Source organism: Aulonocara stuartgranti, assembly GCF_965226115.1.
Source record: "Aulonocara stuartgranti genome assembly, chromosome: 3".
Taxonomy (NCBI): domain Eukaryota; kingdom Metazoa; phylum Chordata; class Actinopteri; order Cichliformes; family Cichlidae; genus Aulonocara; species Aulonocara stuartgranti.
In genome coordinates this window covers 28972371-28995562 of record NC_138941.1, presented here as the reverse complement: position 1 = coordinate 28995562, position 23192 = coordinate 28972371, and the positions used below count along the sequence as shown (strand labels likewise).

Below are 23192 nucleotides of genomic sequence, written 5' to 3'. Positions count from 1 at the left end.
TGTTTACTTACACAGCATGTCTTGTAGGATTAACTGGAGTCAACAGCAACAGCATAGTGCAGTCATATCTCAAGTCTAATAACAGAAGACAGGAAAAGATTAGTGAAGAAACAACTTCCTCAAACCAAAGCACAAATAAAACAATAAGTAAAACAGGCTGATCTAAAGTATGATTAAAGTTCAGCCTGATTAATAGAAATGTCACTGACAATTGCTAATATATTGGAAAACCAAAACACTTACCACTGAGTTGATGTCTTTCTGTCCAACAGCAGGAGTGCTGGTCCCGAGCCTCAAAGACAGTAAGAAGCAAGCAGAGGGAGAAAAAACAGAACATTTTTTAGAACCTGATTTGATCCTTAATGGCTGTGCAGTCATAATAACTTACAAGACAGAAGGTCAATGTAGACCACATACAACCAAATTAGACTAACACATATAGTATTAAAAACACCATCTACTGATGGTGTCTGAATGTGTGGTATTGGCACTGTCAGTTTAGGCCTAAAGATATATGTGTTTTAAAAAAAGACCACCTAATTTAAATATAATCATTACATGCTTGTTAAAAGTTAACTTCCAATATATAAAGTTTCTAATAAGCAAAATGACCAGATCTAACATATGGCAGGGTTTATATGTAACATAATGTTTCTTATGATTTAACTGTGGAATATAACTTAATTCTTTAGAAGGACAAGCTATGTTACTTTATTCTCAAGTATAAAGCCAACCTAGACTTTAACCATTTAACAGGCCACTAATCTGGATTATAGCTTTCACAACAAAACCCCTTTTTTAAACACATTTTTTTAAACAAAATAAATACTATTGTTATTATTATTATTTAAAATGTAATTAAACAGAAAAGTGGTTAAATACAAAAGCAGTTTGCTTATGTTGTTAAAGAAAGGCTAGATTTGACATTAATAGATGCCACAGATGTTCAAAAGCTGCCTCAAAGCATTAAAAAAAATAAATGTCTCCAAAAACGTCGGAGCATTTTTGCAAATATGTGATGTTTTGATAAATTAAGTACATATTTGAGCATTACACAGCTACATCCTCGCCTGAAAATATCTTAAAAGTTTATTTTGTGACCCAGAAAAAGTAATATTTAAAAGTTTTTTAGCCGCGCTTCTCCGCGTTTACAAGCACACACAAGTACACACAGGCTCCGACAACTGTGGCCGACAAATGCGATCTTCCTTTTCCCCAGATTACCCTTTCTGGGTACAAATACAGGCCATTTACTTTTTACCAAGCATTAAACATTAAGTCTCTCTCTTCTAAATGATTTAATAATGATCAACATATTTATTCTGCCTTACAGAAACAGCATTGCACATACTGAAGGCTCTCACTACTTGATAAAAGTCTGTTCATTTCCTTTGTATCCAGCCTCTGTTTTGATCTTCCAGTTCAGCCTGTTTTCCATGTACTACAAGTACCAGGTACTTGTACATCTCCCCAGCTGATGATTGTTTCCAGATCACATCACAAAATCATCCACCAGCGCTTTACACTCCTCCTCCTGCCATCACTAATACATCCAGCCTCTGCAGAATCATGAGGGTATTTCTGAAGGTGTCTTGACTCAGACTTGTACTGAATGTCTGAAGTCCAGGACAGAACTGTCCAACTGTGGAGCTCCTGCTGCACATCACTAAATCAGAAAGAGAGCTCGGCCCAGTCTCACATACTGTGGTCAGTCTGTCAGGCAGTCAGTGATCCATGAGGTGGTGTTTACTGATATTACTGTAGTTTTTTCTCACTAGCAGCAGCTGAATCATTTTTCAATGCACTTGAGAAATCAAAGAAGGTGATCATTAACCCTGCAGAAAGTAGATGATTTCATCATCCAAGTTCAACAACTACAATCCATCACAATAACTGATCTCTCAAAGCATACATGGCTCTCTTATACCTAAATACAGATGAAGGATTAAACTGCTCACCCTACTGTCTAAAACAGGTATGAACAACAGGACTGCAACAGCTTAGGTTTTTCCTCATTTATCTGTTCATTGCCCTTCTTTTCTGTGCTGCAGGCTGTGACCCAGGATTCAGTCTTAATGTGCCATCTTGAAGCATGTTTGAGTTTCTAAAATGCACCAGGAAAGGGGAGATGTGGAGGATCTACTATATCCTGAGCAAAGTGTTTTTACCAATGATGTATAAAAGAGACATAACAAACAGGGAGTGGAAACAGGACTCTGTAAATATGTAGGAGTGTGCTGCAACAAAACAATGGACAGCAGCATCTGTGCCAAACATAATTTTTTTTTTTTTTTTTTTTTTTTTTTTAAATGACATCAGAAACAGCAGTATGCGACATTACGTGATGGCAGAGCTTCAGTTCATCCTTTGTCATTTTTTTTTTTTTTCTTTTTAATAAATAGGACAGGGGGAATGAATGAGAGAGAGAGGGGGAGAGAAAGAAAGAAAACCAAAGGGGAGAAGAGACGGTGAGAAGGGGGGGGAAGAGAGACAAAAAAAAAAAAAAAACTCCTGGGTCACCTGTATGGAGAAAAAAAACAAACAAACAAACAAACAAAAACAAACAGAGGAGACAGCAAACAACAAAGAGCAACATAATAATAGAGAGAACAAAGCACCATCACAATAAACTAGCTAGTCATAGATATCAGTATTTACTAAGTAATAAACGATATTGTGCAGCACGCAAGATAGACAGTGCACAGTGTGCTTTGAGGCAGCAGCCAAGAAAGCTTTAGTCCGCGTCTGTGAATACCCATGTGTGCATACCTGTGTGGATCAGCATGCTTGCATTCCAAAGGTTTCTCCATGTAATGATCTGCTAGGGAGTGTGGGGGGGCCACAGCCCCGTCCTCCAGGGTGTGAAGCGGGTATGGAGGAGATCAAAACTCCAGACATCCAGAGGCCCCCAGAACACAAGAGACCATGGAAGACCAACAGAGGGGCAGCCGCGCCACTGTTCCAGTAAGAGCTGAGGAGAGTCCCAGATGAGGGCTCGCCCAGCAGCCGCGGAGCAGAAGTCAGGGGGAGTTGCAGTGACGCGCCCGTGAGCTCCGCCGGCCCCCAGCTGCGCCTGAGTGACCGAGCCCTAGGCCGAGAGGCCGGGGGCACCCCACCTCCAAAGGGGCCCGAGCGAGCCCCAGGCCCCGACAAGCGGCCGCCAAGGAGTGAGCCGGTGTGTACCCGGACGCCCACCCCCAGACACAAAGAACCACCAACACACCGACACCTGAGGGAGTCCGCCACCGGCAGGGGAAGTGGTGGTGGGTGGAGATAGGCCTCCAAACCTTGGAGGGCCTGAGGTGTCCCCAGAGAGGTGGCGTCTGATACCCAACCTGACATGTAGACACAGACATACAGGCACACACAGACACAAACATCCATTCCCACCCTCATGCTCTCATATGCACTCACTCCACACTCAACCAACGTGGAGACAGACATAAAGAGACGCTGTACACACGATCACACTCCCCAAGCGTACTCTACGAACCGGGTCTAGGTACCCTTGCCCCTGGAGGGGGGGATTGCACCCAGACCCAGGTGGTGTTACCCTTTTCCCTGCGGTGGGGAGAGGCAGACCGCCCCGACTCCGCAGCAGCAGGGAGGCCCCACACCCCAGACCGCAGTCGGACGGCCAACTCCTCCTAGCCCCCCCGCTCTAGCCAAACATAATTTTTAACTGACTTTGCTTCAATGGCTCAGAGGCATGAATATATGTTGTCTTAGCTCCTTTCTCTTCATGTCTTCTTCACCTTGTCTGCTCACCTGTCATGTGTGAGGGACTGAGCTGCAATTTGATGATTGGGGAAATAAGAGCAAAGGAATCAAGGATGTAGAAACCAAAAAAAAATGAAAGAGAGGGGGAAGAATTTGTTTATGTGTTAACTTAACTGTTAAATTGCATTCAGTATATCCTGGGTAAGAAAATTATTCTGTCTCTGGCACAGACTTAAAAGTCTCACTCATCACACGGACCCAGCCAAATACTTTAGTAGTAGTCTGCTGTAACGAAACAATGGATGTGCTATATTTAACTGGCATTGCTTTAAAACGACTAAAGCAAGGATGTCTGATATTGTTAAAGCCTCTTCCGCTCTACATGTTTTTCTCGCTTCACTTGCTCACTTCTCTGGTGGGAGGAGCTAAGATACACTGATAGGTTCAAGGAAATGAGAGCAAAGAAATCAAGGATGCATGAACTGAAAAATAAGAGAAGGAAGAATTTGTTCATTTGTTGGCTCGGCTGTTTCCTCGCTGTTGGCATTTCCTGGATGTCAGAGTTAATCTGTGTCAACTACTTGACACGTGAAGACTGAAAGCACATGCATAAAGACCTTAAAGAATCAGGGAGGGATGATGACTTCAATCAATGTTATCAGCAGATTTAAGTTATGACTTTCCTCTACTTGTAGCCATTGTGTAAGTGAACGCACACTTGTGTGCATTGCAATCTTAGCTACTAGCTCACTCACCAACACCTGGGATGCCGAACTGGTAAATGGACTGTTTCTTATTTATGTTACACTTTTCTACTATAACTGAGTGTCATGGTCCTGGGCCATGTTGGCCCAGTATTCTTAGTTTTCTTGTATGTTTGTATTTTGTTCCCTATTTAGGCCATGTTTCCTGAGTTGCCCTGTTGTCTGTGTATCTGTGAGCCCCCGTCTCTCCTTATGTTTTATTCCATGTTTCCCCTGCCCGTTATGTCTAAGTTCTCCCCGTGCTCTCTCTCCCCCCTGTGTGCCCTCTGTGTATTTATGAGCCCTCGTCTCCCTTTGTGGTTGTTCCATGTTTCCCCAGCCCGTTATGTCTGTGTTTTCCCCGTGCTCTCTCTCCTCCTGTCTGAACCTCTGTACTTCCTGTTTGACTCTGCCCGTCTCCCGTCAGTGTTATGTTCACCCCGCCCTGTCTTGTTATGGTTATCTGTGTCAGCTGTGTTCCCCGTGTGTTCCCACTTTCCTCGTTAACCCTGTGTATTTCTGTCTGCGTCTCCCTCTGTTCGGCGTCGCGTTCTCCCTCATTGCTGTGTGGATTTTCCTGTGTCTCCCTACGAGTGTTAGTTTATTGATTCCCAGTTTAGTTGAGTCCTGTATTTCCTATGTTCTGCCTGTCAGCAATAAAGCTGCTTTTGAGTTCATCCCCATGTTTGTGAATCTTGCGATTGGGTCCTCCTCCCGCCTGCCACGCAGCGATCCATGACAGAAGAACGCGACCACGACATGGACCCAGCGATTCACAACCCCTCCGCTGACCTCCGGGAGGATCTGATTTATACAGTGGAGTATCACTGTCAGGAGTGGGTGGCGCTGCCTGAGGGTGAGTACCGGGAGACCGTAGCCGTCCGTCTACAGCGGATGGTGTCCGGACTCCCGTGGCTATTCGGCGCGCTCCGCCCCCACATCCAGGACTTCCTCGTCTCCACTGTAGGCGTCCTCCCGGAGCAGCTGCTCCAGTATGAAGAGCCGGAGGATGTTCAGCCCGGTCCGCTGGAGGATTCGCGGCCCGGCTCGTCTCCTCCCTCTTCCCGGAGAAAACGGCGTTCACTTCGCCGCGTTCCCGAGCAGCGGAGCAGCTTTCATCCTTTAGTGAGAGTGATCATGTTTCTCACATTCCGCTCAAGCGTTCAGGTCCCAGGCTCCCTGACGTTGCATCCTCTGTGAGTAAGACTGTGCTTCCCTCCGTGGATTTTGTTGAGCCTGAATCCGTAGATTGTGACTCAGCAGATTTAGAGTTTCAGGATTTCGAGGCAGTTAACTCAGTAGCTTCTATTCCTGTGCCTGTTGGTCCTCTGAGTAAACCCAGTGTTTATGAGCCAGCCAGTGACTCTTCTGTTCTGCCTAAACCTGGTAATATGGAGACAATTAGCCATGTAGCTATTCAAAGTGACTGTCTTACCTGCTCACCTGCTCTGTCACCAGACATCCATGACAGTAACCAAATGGGCTCGGTTAAGTGTTGTGTTCCACGGTCTGACCATTTGAACTCTGTGCACCAGGCATCTAGCTCAGTCTCAGCAAAGAATGTTCAGAAAGCGCCTCACGAAACAACTTTTTGTGTTGTTTCCTATGGGACTGCCACTCAAACCCGGGACGGTGCTGCACCTCAGCTGGTAAATGGCAACATAGTTAAACCAGCTAAAAAGTTTGGACTGAGTGCTTCAGAACTTCTGACTCAGGTCGAAGTTTGTGTTCCGCAGTCGTTCATATGTAAACCAGCTCACCATGCCTGTGTGCCAGTCCCTGTTAACACTGAGTTTACGCCTCTGGACTGTGCAGCCCACCAGCCAGTTCATTCTGAGTTGGTCAGTGAAAATACACCTGCTTTTGTAATCTCCCATTCTGAGCTGAGGGTTACTGACCCAGAGTTTGCCAAGTCTGAATCCCTCCCTATAGTGACTGTTTTAAAGGCTGCTAATTATGACATGGACAACTTGTGTACAGCAGAGTTACTAGAACCAGCCCACCTTCCTCTACCAGCAGCGCGGGCCCAGCTTTCCCTTGCACCCGTATCAGCTCCTCGGGCGGGTGGCTGAGGTCCAGCTGGTCCCTGCTTCTGTCCCCAGCCTGGCAGAGGCGCCGTTCATTCTAGCACCCATACCTACTCCTCGGGTGGGAGCGGCTCGTGTCTCGCAGATGCCTGCACCAGTTTCTGTGTCCACTGCAAGCTCAAGGGTGTCCGTCCAGCCATATTCTTCGTGTTCAGAAGGCTCAAAAGACTTAGTTCAGCCACTGTCACAACTGCCATCACCACAACAGCCACTTCAACACGTATTGCAGTCTTTTGTTCAGTCATTAGCCCAGTTCTTAGCTCAGGCATCAGCTTCCCCATCAGTTCAGTCTCCCATGCAGCCATCTACTTCAGCACCATTAGCAGCTCAGGTCCTCGTGTGTCCAGCAGCTCAGGTCCTCGTGTGTCCAGCAGCTCAGGTCCCCGTGTGTCCAGCAGCTCAGGTAGCACCTGAACCTTTGGCCCAGCTCCCCGTAGCAGTGCAGTTTTCTAGCCAGCTTAACGTTGAGCCAGGGGTCCCAATTCTCTCTGGCTCTGCATCAGCTCCTGCTGGAAGCTCGGATGAGCTCATCCAGCACTCCGCGGCTCCTGCGCCGCCATCTACCTCGTCCGCTGGGGGTTCCAGTGAGCCCTGCCAGCACCTCCCTGTCTCCGCTGGAGGGTCCGAGGGGCCCGTTCAGCCACCCGTCTCCGCTGGAGGGTCCGAGGGGCCCGTTCAGCCACCCGCTCTACCAGCAGCGTCCGAGTCTTCGTCCTCGTCTGGGCAAGCCTCATCCGAGACTTCGTCCTCGTCTGGTCCCGCCTCCGCCACGCCTGGTCCAGCTTCGGCCTCTGCATCAGCCTCAGCAGCGACGCCTGGTCCGGCCCCCGCATCTGCTTCAGCGACGCCTGGTCCGGCCCCCGCATCTGCATCTGCTTCAGCGACGCCTGGTCCGGCCCCCGCTTCGCCTTTGCCTGGTCCGGCTCCGTCGCCTGTGGCTGCCACGCCACCATCTGCTCCTGCCTCGTCTGGTCCAGCCTCGACTGGTCCTGTGCCCACCGGGCCTCGGCTGGTACACCTGACACTGGAGAGCCGCCGCTGCCTTCCGCGCGGTCGGCCCCCTGAACTGCTCCGTCGTCCCCTTCGTCGCTGCCTTCCGCGCGGCCGGCCTCCGGACCAGCTCTGTCACCTGTGCCACCCGCCTGGTCGGCCCCCCGACCGTGTGACCCGTGGACCTTTGTGCCGGTGGGCTCTGGGTCGGCCCCCTGAACTTTATTTGAACTATGGTCTTGTGCTCCTGTGTTTTCTGTTGTTCGTTTTTGTTTCCTGTTCTGGTCCCTCCGTCCTGGTCCCCCGCCTCCCGCCCTGGGTGGGTTGTTTTCTGTTTTTGTCTTGGTTCTCGGGTTTTGGCTGTCGGGAGCCAGCCCTTGTGGGGCGGGTACTGTCATGGTCCTGGGCCATGTTGGCCCAGTATTCTTAGTTTTCTTGTATGTTTGTATTTTGTTCCCTATTTAGGCCATGTTTCCTGAGTTGCCCTGTTGTCTGTGTATCTGTGAGCCCCCGTCTCTCCTTATGTTTTATTCCATGTTTCCCCTGCCCGTTATGTCTAAGTTCTCCCCGTGCTCTCTCTCCCCCCTGTGTGCCCTCTGTGTATTTATGAGCCCTCGTCTCCCTTTGTGGTTGTTCCATGTTTCCCCAGCCCGTTATGTCTGTGTTTTCCCCGTGCTCTCTCTCCTCCTGTCTGAACCTCTGTACTTCCTGTTTGACTCTGCCCGTCTCCCGTCAGTGTTATGTTCACCCCGCCCTGTCTTGTTATGGTTATCTGTGTCAGCTGTGTTCCCCGTGTGTTCCCACTTTCCTCGTTAACCCTGTGTATTTCTGTCTGCGTCTCCCTCTGTTCGGCGTCGCGTTCTCCCTCATTGCTGTGTGGATTTTCCTGTGTCTCCCTACGAGTGTTAGTTTATTGATTCCCAGTTTAGTTGAGTCCTGTATTTCCTATGTTCTGCCTGTCAGCAATAAAGCTGCTTTTGAGTTCATCCCCATGTTTGTGAATCTTGCGATTGGGTCCTCCTCCCGCCTGCCACGCAGCGATCCATGACACTGAGCAATCTAAGTGCTTTTTATTATAAGCTACATTCAGGTAGGGCAGAAGGTACCTAACAATTCATATTTTTAGGAATCAAATCAAGTAATAATAATAACTGTAAGAGTCTCTCAGACGTCTCTCGTCAGTGAAGACGCAAAGAACCTTTTCCTCTTTTGATCTTTTTGTTTCCAGTCTCTAAGTTTTTAAGAACTTTTCATGTGAGTCTGCAGACACTGTCCACCCACAGCTGCAAATTACTAAATCTTAAACATAAAATAATTAGTAACATTACCCCAGCAGTCTAATGAGTCATGATGGGTAATGAGTAAAATAGCAAAGCATCACACAGTTGCTGCAGACTTTTACAGACACTCTTCTTTTGAGATCTGGTGGCTGTGGAGGCCATTTAAGTTCAGTGAACTCCTTTTAATGTTCATTATACCAGTTTGAGATGATTTAAACTTTGGGACATGGAACTTTATCCTGCTAGAAACATCTGTCTGAAGGTGGGTGCACTGTGTTCATAAAGGGGTGGAGATGGTCAGCAGCAACACTCAGACAGGCAACGGCATTTAAATAACTGCTCAGATGGTCCTCAGTGATATAAAGTACATCAGCAACAGCAGCATGAACTGTTGATACAAGGCAGGATGGATCTAGGCTTCCATGTCATTTTGTGCTAAGTTCTGACCCTAACATCTAAATGTCACAGCAGAAATCAAGACCGATCAGCAGTTTATGAAATATTCAGACCAGCCTGTCTGGCACCAAAAACCAAAATCACTTTAATTACTTTTCTTCCCCATCAGCAGGTCATCTTGAATAAAATTCAATGTGGAGCTGCTCTTTATAGTGATGGGTCGGTCGTGAACGAAATGGCTCTTAGAGCCCGGTCTTTGACGTGAACGACGCGAGCCGGCTCCTTATCGCGAGCCTTATTTTTTTGTTTTTTTTTCTCACCCTCTCTCTGGCACTTTTTTTACGCTTCACTCCGCATGCGAGCCTTGTGCTTTACGCTGGGCAGAGGGGGGAGGGGCGGTAGTTACACTCAGTAACACAGGAACAGAGCAGGAGGGAGAGAGAGAGAAAGAGCCAGGAACAACAACACCACATTAGAAAGGTATAGTAATCACTATTTTCAATTGCGGATGATAAAGGATTCAGAAAGTTTATTCATGCAGGTCCATATGACAGAGAATATGCATGTTCTTTTTGTTTTCATATTTTAATTTATATTTAATTGTGTTGTAGTTTGCAGTGTTTTGTGTTGTGTCACTTTAAATTTGTAAAAGGAAAAAGCTGAAAATTTAAATAGTTAAAAGTTGAAATGTGAATAGTTGATTTTTGTATTATATGATTTATTTATAACATTTTATGTTGAGTAAATAAAAGTATATTTACGGTGGCCCCTACAGACAAATCACGTACAAACTTCAAATCACGTACAAACTTCAAATCACGTACAAACTCCAAAACACGTACAAACTCCAAAACACGTAACAACACATAAAAACTCTGAAGCACGTAAAAACTCAAAACACATACAAAAGACAACAGGAGTGCTCCAGGATGCTAGGGGCAGTGTTGAGCTTTTGTTACCTAGTGGCTACACAAGCCAGCAAGTACCAACGACCAGATTTGGTGTGTGGTAATAACAGGTAAATTAACTTTTTTTTTTTTAAATTATTTGACTATATATGAATGCTTGTGTATAAATACACAAACAATACACATATGCTTTCATGCTTTCAATTGTGTAATTTAGGTAATCTAGGTAGCTCTGTTTTGGAAGTTCAGTTCATGCTAGAAATGTGTTTTGGAGTTTGTACGTGTTTTGTCTCTAGGGGCCAACGCATATATTTATATATAAACATATACAAATAAAACCACTTTTTTTTTACATTAGTAATTCCTTTTGTGCATAATTTTATATTATTGTTAATAATAAATTAATTAAAGCAACAAAACAACCTAAAGAGCCGGTTCGGAGCCGAAAGAGCCGGCTCTTTTTAGTGAGCCGAACCGAAAGAGCCGGTTCTCTAAAAAGAGCCGGAAATCCCATCACTAGCTCTTTATCATAATCCTGTCATAAAATAATAACAACAATATTATAAAAAAAAATAAAAGTATTCAATACAAGAGACCTGAATGCTATAAATGTTTTGATGGCTGAGCTTATAGACTGAGCTAATGAGGGAGATAATGCTACAGCCTGGGCTAGTAAGGCTGGTGCCTGAGCAGGGGACACTTCAGCCAGCCTAACCAGGGATAAAGCTAGTGCGTGAAAGGCTGGATCAGGTGGTGGATGAAGTGGTGGGCTGGTGAGTAAGCGGGCTAGCTCTTCCGAGCCTCCGGAGCATGAGGGCACTGGCTGGAGAGCCTCGGCTGGGCCTCTGGGATGGTCAGATTGGATTCGGGCTGCCCTCAGCCTGGGTGCTGGGACAGGCATGGGAGGTGGCTGGACACCAGTCACCCCCACCTGAGAAACAGAAGCGGGTGTGGAGGTAGACTGGGTCGCAGCTGCCCTACTCCTGGGAGCTGGCACTGGTGTGGGTGTAGACTGGGCCCTAGCCATCAGAGGAGGTGAAACGGCTGAAGGGGAAGGCCGAATCTGGGCCGTCGTGCTGGTGGGAAATGGCTGAGTAACGGGTGTGGAAATAGTGACGGTGTGTGTGTTACTGGCAGGTTTATTGGGGATTGTTCTGGTTTTTCTGCCACCACTATTTACAGTCTTTGGAGCAGAGCAGAAAAACTCTTCCCAGTCCACGTCCTCGTCTAGGAGGGAGACTCCCCATGAATCAGAAGTGAGTCTATTGTGCGTTTTAAGTGAATAATCAGATGGTGAGTGCGAAAAACAGTCACTGGAGCTCACCATCGGGAGTGGCTGAAAGTAGTCCGTTTTATGGCGGCGTGTGCGCCGCTTTCTCCGGGAAGAGGAAGCGGCCAGGGTAAACAGCAGAGCCTCTGGCGCGGTAGCCTCCGTTGAGCCGAGGTGGGAGGCGTAGCCGTTGTGCCGTGGTGATGGTGGAGGTCCGGCGAATGAGGAGGCTGGTGTGTGAGCGAGGAGCGGAGTGGCGAGAGAGGGAGTGGCCGAAGCGCAGCGTGAAACGTCCACTCTCTGCGGCAAATGCTCCGGTACAGGTGAGGCAGCAGGTGGGGGAACACGGCGTCTCCGAGGCCCGCCCAGAGCCAAGCGAGTGCCCTCGAAGATGTGCTCTTGCTCCGCGAAGAGCCGCTGTCTCTCCTTGAGCTTTTCCGCCCACAAGGAGAGCGCTACCTCCTGCCGCTCGTAGAGGTCCGAGTCCGCTGGGTTCCAATCGTGTCTTCGTGGCACGGGTCGTGTCATTCTGTCAGGCGTTGTGTGGAGGCGAGGAAGAAGGAACCCAAACGCAGGACTGGCAGGTAGGTGAAGGTTTATTATAGGGAGTGGGTGAACAGAGGGTGAATGGACACTGACTGGCTGGACAACCGAACGGCTGATTGAACTGAGGGAACACACGGGAAGGACAACATAACATCAATGACACGACAGTTAACGAGTAGAAACAGAGGGCTTAAATACACAGACTGATGAGGATGATAATGAGAGACAGGTGAGTACACAGCTGAACATAATCTGGCTAATGACACAAGACGAGCTGACACAGGAAAAGCAGGAAGTGAGCACATGGAAGTGGCAAAATAAACTGAACATTAGGGCTGCCACAAACGATTATTTTGATAGTCGACTAGTCACCGATTATTTTTGCGATTAGTCGACTAATCAGATCATCATCCATTGGACATAAAACGTACAGCTTATTGCACCAGCAGCATCTGCTCTTATATAACTATCATTAGCTTACAGCTTTAAGTGTTTAAGGTATGTGCTAACTAAAAATAAAGAAAGACAAGATGATAGTTTATTAAATTTGAATGAAATTTGCAGATTGTTTCGGTGAAGTTTAATAAACTCCTTGCTATCTAAAATATAACAGGACACCGGAGTATATTCTCCAGCATCTCACACTTCTGATAATCAGCTGTCTGCTTGACGTTTATTCAGCTGTGTAAAAACTATAAATTTAATCTCAGCCAAACCGATTTACTCAGGAACAAATAAAATACAAAAAAAGCCAAACAATAACAGTTTTAAGTTATCTAAGTGACTTATATATGTTTAACCTGAGTAGCGAAAGACAGCGGTGGGTTTGAAAACGATTTGCCGGGAGTCTAGTGGCTAGCTATCGAGCTAGTGGGTAACAGACGTCTCCGAAAACGTCGGAGCGCTTTTGAAAATATGTGGTGTCTTGATAAACTGAGCAGATATTTGAGGTTTACACAGCTACATTCTCGCCTGAAAATATGTTAAACGTTTATTTTGTGACCCAGAAAGAATAATAAGAGTAATATTAAAACTAAGTAGCTGCCGCCATTGTTGGAAACTAAGCTGGGCTGCGCTATGAATTCTGGGACAGAGCTACTTCTTCTTCTTCGGGGTTTAACGGCAGCTGACATCCTTGTACATGCAGTGCTGCCATCATCTGTTTCAGTCCGTTATTACACTCTTAAATCCTACTACTTATTCCTGCGTCTTTTGTGATCTTACAAAGCTTCAAACGACGCGTCGACTATTAAATCAGTCGTCGACGATTTTGATAGTCAACGTAATCGTGACTAGTCGACTAATCGTGGCAGCCCTACTGAACATGAACAAAACTGAAAACACTGGGTCACCGACCCAGGAACCCTGACAGCCTTAAAGTACAGGCGTCTTGCTTATAGCTCAGTAACCAATCTTTTAACTTCACCTTGAGGTAAATGTATTTCCCTGTACAGAGAAATGGAGGTGTGGCTGTATTCAGGCTGTATATTAGCACAAACCTGTTGATTTAGAATATGAGTGATCAACATGTGCATGGTGAAAATTGGCCAATACATCAAAAATACATCATAAATATCTGATGGTGATTTTGCATGTAAACACATGTTGTGCAGTGTATGAAAGGTCAACAGGCTATTCACAAATAATATCACTGAACATGTGCACCTCCTTGTGTTTGGGTTTGACCAGCACCCAACCAAGCTGATAACACAGGTCAACAGTTCAAAATCATCACAGATAAATTTGTGTCGGTTTGTGGTGTTTTTCATGCTGATTTTACATCTGTGTTTAGTTTTCCCTGGCATGTGCAGGTTAGTGATGAAGCTAGTTATATATTGCATGATAGTTGGTATAATTAGCCTAAGCGTATTACCAGATTTACCAACAGCTCCCTGTCTTTTATTTTACAGACGGCATTAATTGTGATTGATTTCAGTTGTTAACATGCCTAAAAATTAATCATCCAGACAGATTCTGTTATGTGTGTGATTGATTCACAATGACAGCACAACATTGCCCAATTATCACAGACATACAAGAAGATACACAAATTGTACTTTGGCTGTCCGCTGGGGGACCAGGATAAATCTTGGGCTCCACATGTCATCTGCAACAGTTGTTCCAATGGATTGCGTGATTGGCTAAATCACTGAATGGCAGCAATGCCATCTGCAATCCTGGTGGTGTGGCAGGAATCATCTCATTGATTGCCATTTTTGCCGTGTGAATACAACAGGATTCTCAGCCAAAAATAAGAACAAAATTGTATATTGCAGCCTGGATTCTGCAATAAGGCCTGTTCTTCATAATGACTCATTGCTTGTTCCTGTACCACCACATGATGGAGTAGCTTCTGTAGAAGGTGAAGAGGAACAAGGTGCATCTGGTTAAAGTCCAGGGTCATCAGATCCTGATTAGGTCCCCGATGTAGATTTACAACCAAGATTTACAAACAAGAGACTTTGACACAAGCAGAGCTGATAGTTGTTTGTGATCAAAATCTGATGAAAGACAAAGCCGAACTTCCTGCTTTGAGGCTTAAGCAGAAGCATTTGCTGGCCAAGGGTGTTGCTGTAACTCACTACAGAAGTCAAAGTGATAACTTGACAGCGTTCTTCACTGCTCACGGCTCACTGTGCTATTGTCATGACATCGACGGACTCTCCAGCAGTTTGTCACAAGAGCGTTTTCTAGCTCAATGTCATCTCTTTATTGATTCTTCACAAAGAAGCTTGTGGAAAAGCCAAACCAAGTGTCCCAAATGCCATTCTGTTCATCTAAAGAAGTCCTATGACTACATGAAGACACTGCTTGAGTCAGTTGCGTATAAAACTCATCAGTGGAACATCTGTTGTTATCTGAAGGTGATTGGTATATTGGTGGGAATGGAAGGAGGATTTACCAAATTCTGCAGATTCCTTTGGCTGTGGGACAGCTGATCTACTGCAGAACATTATGTCAAGCCTAACTGACAGCCACAAGATGCCTATGAGCCATGAAAAACCAGTGTCAAGTTTCTGCTTCTTGGTCAGACATAAGCACTGCAAAAATGTAGGAAGGGATATTTATAGGTCCACAAGTCTGTTTTGCAGGATGAAGGCTTCAAACAAACTCTCCCAACAGCCAAATTTGTAGTGGCTCTGTGAAAACTTTCTGGGCATCCACAAGTCTCCTGCATACAATAAAGGAGTTCAGCATCTGCTTGAGTCCTACCAGAAACTGGGCTGTTGCATGTAATTGAACATACACTTCCAACACTCACCTCAAGTTCTTTCCAGAAATCTTGGCATGGTGAGTCATGAAGAGGGAGAGCGTTTTCATCAGGACATTCAGTTAATGGAGCAGAATGAGTGCATGATGGCTGACTATTGCTGGATGCTGTATTGTGACAATCCGAACGCAATATACACAAACAAATCACAGAGGTAGTTGACTGACAGTGATCATTATATCTATGCCACAGTGTGCGTCAGTGTGCGCCTAACACACACAAATCCATTGCAAATTAATATTACTCATTTTTGAAAAAGTTGACGTGACTGAAAAATCTGAAAGCACATCTGAAATCTGCATGAAAAACTGGTTTAGAAAAGTGTGTTGTGGTTTCTGATAATTACAAAAACAAAAAAAATTGTTGACCTGTGTATTCAGTAAAACCTGAGTAGACAGTAGATAGAGTAGTTAGTTAAGTTTTAACTGGGTTTGTTCATTGTAGCAACTGTGAAACTGAAATGTATGATTAGACACACTCTTTGAGAATGAATGCCCTTTTTGCCTTTGAAAAAGTGAAGCTCACTGTACTCAAAGTACTTGATTGACGGTTTAAAGAGTATATTAAACCCATAATATAAAACCCAAGTTGCTCTCTGTTTTGTTCATTAGAGTGTGAAGATTTGACAGAATGCATTTAGGTATAGAAAACACTGCTTGTATAAATATGTGTTGACGAGGCATGTTGTATAAAGCGCTTTGAGTGTTCAAATATAATAGAAAAAAAGTACATAAAACCAATCCCAGTGTAGCTGACTTGGTTGTTTTTCCAGAAATAACAACCATCTTTTTATCCACAGAGACACAGCTGGCGAGGTTACTGGAAGATCTGGGCTTGGAGCAGTACTACAGAAAAAAGATATCGCTCAGAAAAATACTTGAGATTGATGAGAAGACTCTTATTGATGAACCCGGGAATCAGAAATCAGACCTTCCTTGATATTTTCTAAGGAAACTCTTGATGGTTAATGTGATAGCAAGGAATGTGACATATACCTCAGTTTGTCATTCATGCAGTGACAATACATCAGGGAATGCAAAGTTATTCTTTGAAAATCTATTTAACAGTACAAACACAGATGACAAGGTGAACCCTCCTGACATAATCACTGCTCTCTTTCTGTGTTCTGATGGTTTTCTGCAGCAGGAAATCGCATTCAAAATGTCCATGTGTCAGTTCTCTGTTCCTCTGCTGCTTCCAAATTGTGACACCAATCAGTGCACACTCATGCTGTGGGCCATGAGAGACATTGTTAAAAAGTACAGACCTCAGTCTCTGTCAGAGTCCAAGGGCTTCATTGAAGACAGAATCGTTCTCTCTGAACTTCCAATGATCTCTTTTGTCAGACTGGGTGAGTGCTCCTCGTCCAAGTCAGAGATTCTCAATAAACTTCTGAGCAATTCTCAGCACTACCATGACACCTATGTTCACCGCAACATGGAGTGTGGTGACAGTCCAAGAAGAATATCCAATGGACTGACTGAAATTACTTGGTATCTTCCTTGTGGAAAAGCAAACATTGATACTTTCAGTATTTCAACCAGTGGCTGTAGCCAACCTTTGTGGAGACATTGCAAGCTTTCAAACACAATACTCCTTTCTGTGTCAGAGATCTGCAGCAGTTTTTGTGTTCTTTGACCATTTAGGCTCTGAATCTGAATTCAGTCTACTTACCAACCAACAGCACAAGGCACAGATCTTCTTAGTGGGTAACTATGAGAGCAAGCACAACAGTACAGATGCTTTGGAAAACCTAGTGCTGACGTTGGGCTTGACCAAAACCAACATCATTATTAAGACAAAACAAAGAAATGATGTAGACTTTGTGAAAAGTCTGAGGGAAACAGTCAGAGATGTAGTTAGGAACTCAAAGATGAAGATGACAATAGAGCAGATGGCAGACATTGCCCACGAACTGGGAATCCTGGTTGATGAAGACTCTCCAGAGTGTCAGACTGCAAAGACAAATGCAGAAGCCATCACTGCTGAAATTCAAGACATCCATAAATACAAAGAAGATCAGCTTCAACGACAAGGTGAAATATGGAAAGAACTGACCTGCTTAGAGAAAGAAGAATGTCGACTTCAACATATCAGGTCTGAAAATATAGAAGATTACAAAAGCGAACTTCAGAAAAGGAAAAAAGAACTACGAAAAAAACAAAACTTTTATGACATGTCAACAGTTATGACATGTTTCATTAATGCAATATCAAGCCCAGGAACAGAGAGGTTTTATTTCCTGAAATGGATGCGAACGAACCTGGACAACATGTCTCGTGTAAGACTGTCTGAACTTCGGGAGAAATATAAAGAAAAATGTAAGAACTCTGAGAACAAAGAGGAGATCAAAGAAATTGATAGACAAATTTCCAACAGCTCACTGGGGACTGAACACTTCTTCCGTGAAATGGGTCAGATCTATGAAGCTTCACTGTCCCTTTCACAAACAAATCCAGCACATCAACAGCTGCAGCATCTGCCCAAACTGTGTGCAGAGTTGTTGCTTGATGGATTTCCTCTTGAGCTTGTAGATGGAGATGCATCCAACATCCCTCTAAGATGGTTGAGTGATGTTCTCTCTCAGCTCAGTGACTTGGTGTCTCCAAACAGAAAGATCCTGGTAGTCACAGTTCTTGGAGTTCAGGGCACAGGAAAGTCCACTCTCCTTAACACCATGTTTGGAGTGCAGTTTGCAGTCAGCAGTGGTCGATGTACTCGAGGTGCCTTTATGTCGCTCATCAAAATCAATGAAGACATGAAAAAAGTCCTAAACTGGGCGATAAATAAATGAGAGAGAAAAGCCAATCAGCTGATCATTGATCAGTTTCATGATTGAAGTAGCAACAGGAGAGGGAGGGGAGAGAATGAGAGAAGAAGAGGCAGCTGTGCAGCGTAACGACAGAATAACTCCAGCTTTGTGTCTTTTTCCATTCTAGCTAAAGTTCGGGACAAACTGCGTCTCTTCTCAGCTCAATACGAAACGTGTAATATTTTCTCTGAATGAGGGACCATTCCATTTTTTTAAGGAGCCGTTGGCAACTCTACTAACTAACCTTATGAATAAAATAAAGTTCACTATCAGTAACATCATAGAACCCACCCACCTAAAAACTCCATCAAGCTGGCTAGAACGCAGTACGAGTTATTGCAACTGACGGCAAAAAGTCAGCACAACGAAAATAAACTCCACCTAAACTTAGTTTATATCTGACCCAGATAGACTGCAGGTCATAACTTCTTACCTGAAGTTCAGTTCACCTTACACTCGGACTGGTGGCTGCCTCGGGGCTCTCCTCCTGCCTCCCCTTCCCTCATCCACCTGCTGGCCTCTGTGGAAGCCCCGCCATAGCCACCACCAAACAACTGAGTTATTTTTACACATCGACCTGCATCTGGCCAATCCACCACCTCTCATTGTTCATGCCATTACAAAAAAAAAAAAAAAAAATAAGTCACCGGGCATATGCCCGGTATGCCCGATGGCCAGTCCAGCTATGTTAACCTGCAACCAAATCTGCAGCTCCATACAGCAATGTTACGACTTAGATTATATCTTATAACTCATAACTCTTATGTTAGCTGCCCTCAGTAGCATACTGTCTGAAATATTCGACGGCTGCAATAATTCTTTAAGTGTTTTTCTTTCCTTCGGATTCTAATTTCACCGAAGTTTACTAAACTCAACAAACTTAATATTACTTACCGGGACATTTATTCTGTCCTCATTTTCTTTCACCGAAAAATTGTTTCCTGCAGTGCCGTCTTTCGTGCTTGGCTCTCCTGCTAACGTGATGCACATAGCGCAGAAGCCGATGCTGCATTCACTTACACTCGGATATCTGAGCTTCACCGTGAAAACATAATCGGACATTTGATATTTGATTGAATTTTATTGTTTTACCTTTGGGGTGGCACCTGGGGTGGCCAGTCTGGTTGGGGGGGTGGCCTGTGCCCCCCCAGGCCACCCCGCTGGACACGCCATTGCAGAGACGGAGCGCCCCCAGAGCCTCACGCCCATCCCGGACCCACCCAGGGGCAGCCAGGCTACCAGGTCAGTAACCCACGTCCGTCAGCACAGACCCTCCCCTAGCCCCGCTGCACGCAGCCACGAGGTATCCGTCACCTGAGAGCCAACAGAGCCCCTAATTGGACATGACCGCTACCCCGGGTTGAGCCCCCCAAGAAAGATGCCTCCGGGGAACCCCCCGACGCCCTAAGCCTGTCCCTACCCCCACACCAATCACAACAGTGAAGGCGGGACCAAACTATGACCCCCCACCCCCACTAGGTGATGGAGCTGATCAAAGGAGCCCAGAGCAATTGATCTGATGTGGTGGCAGAGGCTGTATCAAGACTAATGTAATCTAATAGATAATTTCTATATTGGTTAGAATTCAGATTATTTTTATTTTTCCAGTTCATAAGGACTGTTTTCTTGGCTATGCATAGGGCAGTGAAAACCATATGGGCTATATTCTGGCCGAATACGCAAAAACTGATCACTGACATATGCTCTTCCCTTGTGATCAGTGACCAGTGTTTTCGCTGCAGTGATACAAACTATGAATGGCACCCTTACAAGAGATACAAGGAAATTTACCCAGACTGGAAAATCCCTCCAGATGAGAGCTTTAAGGCATCAGACTACTGGAAATATGTGATGGCGAAGTACAACAGAGACTTTGCCAAACAGTATAATACAGAAGCTGCTGATATTCGGTGTTGTTTCACAAAAGAGGATGTAAAAAAAAGACTCAAAGAGTCTTTTAGCGTCCAATGAGACTACTAGAATTTCAGCTAATTTTCTTCTGGTGTAAAGAAAATACCAGAGGTGGGACCAAGTCATTGTTTTGCAAGTCTCAAGTAAGTCTCAAGTCTTTATCCTCAAGTCTCAAGTCAAGTCTCAAGTAATGTCAGGCAAGTCAGAGTCGAGTCTCAAGTCACTGGTGTAAAAGTCCGAGTCAAGTCACAAGTCTGAAACTTTGAATTTCAAGTCCTTTTGAGTCTTTAAAAAAAAAAAAAACGAAAAAATAATGTTGCAGTTATGCTAAATGTAAATATTAGACCATGTAATTTTAAAATCTGTGTTTTTCTCAACACATACAAAATAGTGAACTTAGAAAATATACACAAATTGTGAAATTGCACCTCTTTAAAATGCAGCTCAATTAAACTTAGCTCCAAGAATAATTTTCACCGACAGTTCTGAGATACGCTGCATGTTATTCTTGGATGCGGTTGTAGGACCAGCTTTAAAATCGTATGACAAAAATATCATACACATTAAAAAAAACTGCATCACCAACGTAGCCTGGACAACATTTGCTAGTTAGATGAAGTCAGCTATCTCATCTTAGCATATTTATATGCATATTTATAATTATACGGTTCTTGGAGTGAGTGCATACACTCATGAAGTTTAGTAACTTCCGGTCACTGCAACAAGCCCAGGTACAGTTTACCGACGGATGGGTGCAGGACCTTGAAATGCACCGTGTAGAACGAAAGACCATCGTACCTATCATAAGTTTACCAGTCTCACAAATCGTCTTCATAAATACACATTCGTTAACCGTTTATTAATATAACCTTTGAGCTCAACGGTAATTAATTAGTAGTGGAAATAATTTCTGGTAGCATCACAGAAATGTAGCAGTGACAATAATATTGTATGCTGTAATCGTACTGGGCAATTAGTGATACAAAAAACCTGTTTTATCCTGTGAATAAAAGTATGTGTTTTTGTCAGTGTACCATAATAACAGAAGCGAAACACAATATTGTGTCAGGACAATTCACTATTTATGCACAATAAACAAAGGAGCATAGCGCGACAATTTCTGTTCAGCGCCAGACTTGCTTGTAACCTATATCACCAATTATGTTAAGAAAAATGACGCATTAACTACAACAGCAGACTGACCTTTGTGTAAATGCTTGGAGCAGACTAACCTGTGAGCTGGAGTGTTCTGGGACGTTATATTTGATCTTTGAATGGCTGCAATCCAGTCGCCTCTTTGTTACTTCGGAAACATGGCTTGAACAATTTCTCTTCAACGACGTAATCCGATAACAACCGATCTCTTTACCCGTCGGCTTCCCGTGGCTGTCATGCGACCGGCTATTGCAGTTAATAATACAACAGCTTCTTGACATTTTTGTGTTTCTTTTTATCGCTGTGTGACTGATTTTAATTGAAAGCCTGCGTGCGCTAGTACCGCTTGCCACGAGTTCCCAGAATCCTTTGCGGTTCTACCCGTGAATGACGTCACATTTTCAATCTCCATATAATATGCATGTTAAATTTTATATTTGGGGTAAAATATCAAGTCTTTTCAAGTAAACCGGTTCAAGTCCAATTCAAGTCCCAAGTCATTGGTGTAAAAGTCCAAGTCAAGTCACAAGTCTTAGAACATTTTTTCAAGTCAAGTCTAAAGTCATAAAATTAATGACTCGAGTCTGACTCGAGTCCAAGTCATGTGACTCGAGTCCACACCTCTGGAAAATACAAATATAATATATAAAAAAAATTAATTATAGTTTACAATAAGGAAAGAAAACAACTACAGTTTGTGTTCACCTTCACCTGAGTCTGTATTTAACACATTTATTAAAAAAAAATCTAGGTATATCATGTTTATTAAAAGATTCTTTGTGTTTTTCTTCTAATTAAGTAAATGTCACGTAATAACCTTTATTCATTGCTTTCATTTATGATCAAATATGATCAAATATTTACATTTATGTTTTTAATTCTCATTAATAAAACAATAAACAAATCGAAAGAAGCAAAAACTTACAGCAGCAGCAGCAGCAACATTCACATCACTGCTCCTCCTACCCCCTGCTAGAACCAGGCTGACCACCGGCCAAGATCAATGAACATTTACTCCTCTTATTTCTTTAGAAAGATAAAAGCCAAAGGAAGACACAGAGACTGTGAGAAACCACCCAGAACACCCATCGGCCAGCTATTGGGATAGCTAACATCCCTCTGACGGTTTCGCAGAGCAGACTGGCTCCAGCTCAACATTTCCTCTTAAACAGAAAACATGCAGAGGTTTGGAACTCTGTTGAACTGTATTGCACAATCAAGTCCTTAATAGAAAGCATAATGCAGTTTTGATGGACTCAACAGCAGCGGGGTCAGCAACGGGTTGGATTAAATGCATCATATATCTGGCACTGCTTCTGTTGACACATGACCAATGTATCTCTCCCTGTCACTGCCACGATGATCTACAAAGGTGTTGAGTCTCCTGGCATTTGCCCTTCGGATTAAAGAACCACTAGTCTGGGACCAACTCTGTAATTTAAATAAACTTATAGGAAATAGTTTAGTCATATTATAGTACAGGCTGGGTAATAAATGTTTCCAAAGGGCAACATGAGAAACTACAACTGTTGTGGAGGATCGCACCATGAAGCTCTAAAAGAGATCAAAGTAATATTGAGCAGAATTGGGTTCAAGTCACTGGTCAATGGACTGGTTGTAGTGTTTTTCTGTTCTACCTGAGCCTGCAGGTTTTAGATGTCACCCTGGGTCAACACACCTGAATAAAGTGATGAGTTCATTACCAGCCTCTGGAGAACTTCACGATATGTTAAGTACATAATTTAGCCATTTAAATCAGCTGTGTTGGATCAAGGACACATCTAAAACCTGCAGGACACCTGCCCTCGAGGCCTGGAGTTGTCTACCCCTGCTCTAGTGACTGTTGACATGACAGTCAAAGGTTTGGACAAACCTTTAATGGTTTTTATATATTTTTACTACTTTCTACAAAAATATATAAAGCAAGATATATGGAATTTTGTAGCAAAAAAAAAACTTGATAAATAACTCTAAACACGTTTTATATTTTAAATTCTTGACAATAGCCACTCTTTGCTTTGTTGACAGCACTGAAAACCCTGGACTTTCTCTCAATAAGTTTCATGATGTAGTCACCTGAAATGGTTTTCACTTCACATGTGT

General features: G+C 44.1%; 1 protein-coding gene across 1 annotated transcript in view; it reads left to right on the top strand.

Moving 5' to 3' along the window:
- LOC309703043 (up-regulator of cell proliferation-like) overlaps positions 1-18005 on the top strand; it is a gene marked incomplete at its 3' end in the record, with an annotated part of 52443 nt that extends 34438 nt beyond the window's left edge. Inside the window, 3 exon segments of the mRNA XM_082527747.1 lie at positions 11468-11978; positions 16011-16747; positions 16749-18005. Of these exon segments, the coding sequence (XP_082383873.1) occupies positions 16172-16747; positions 16749-18005 (1833 nt within the window). The 5' untranslated portion in view covers positions 11468-11978; positions 16011-16171.
- Positions 18006-23192: the final 5187 nt, after the last annotated feature.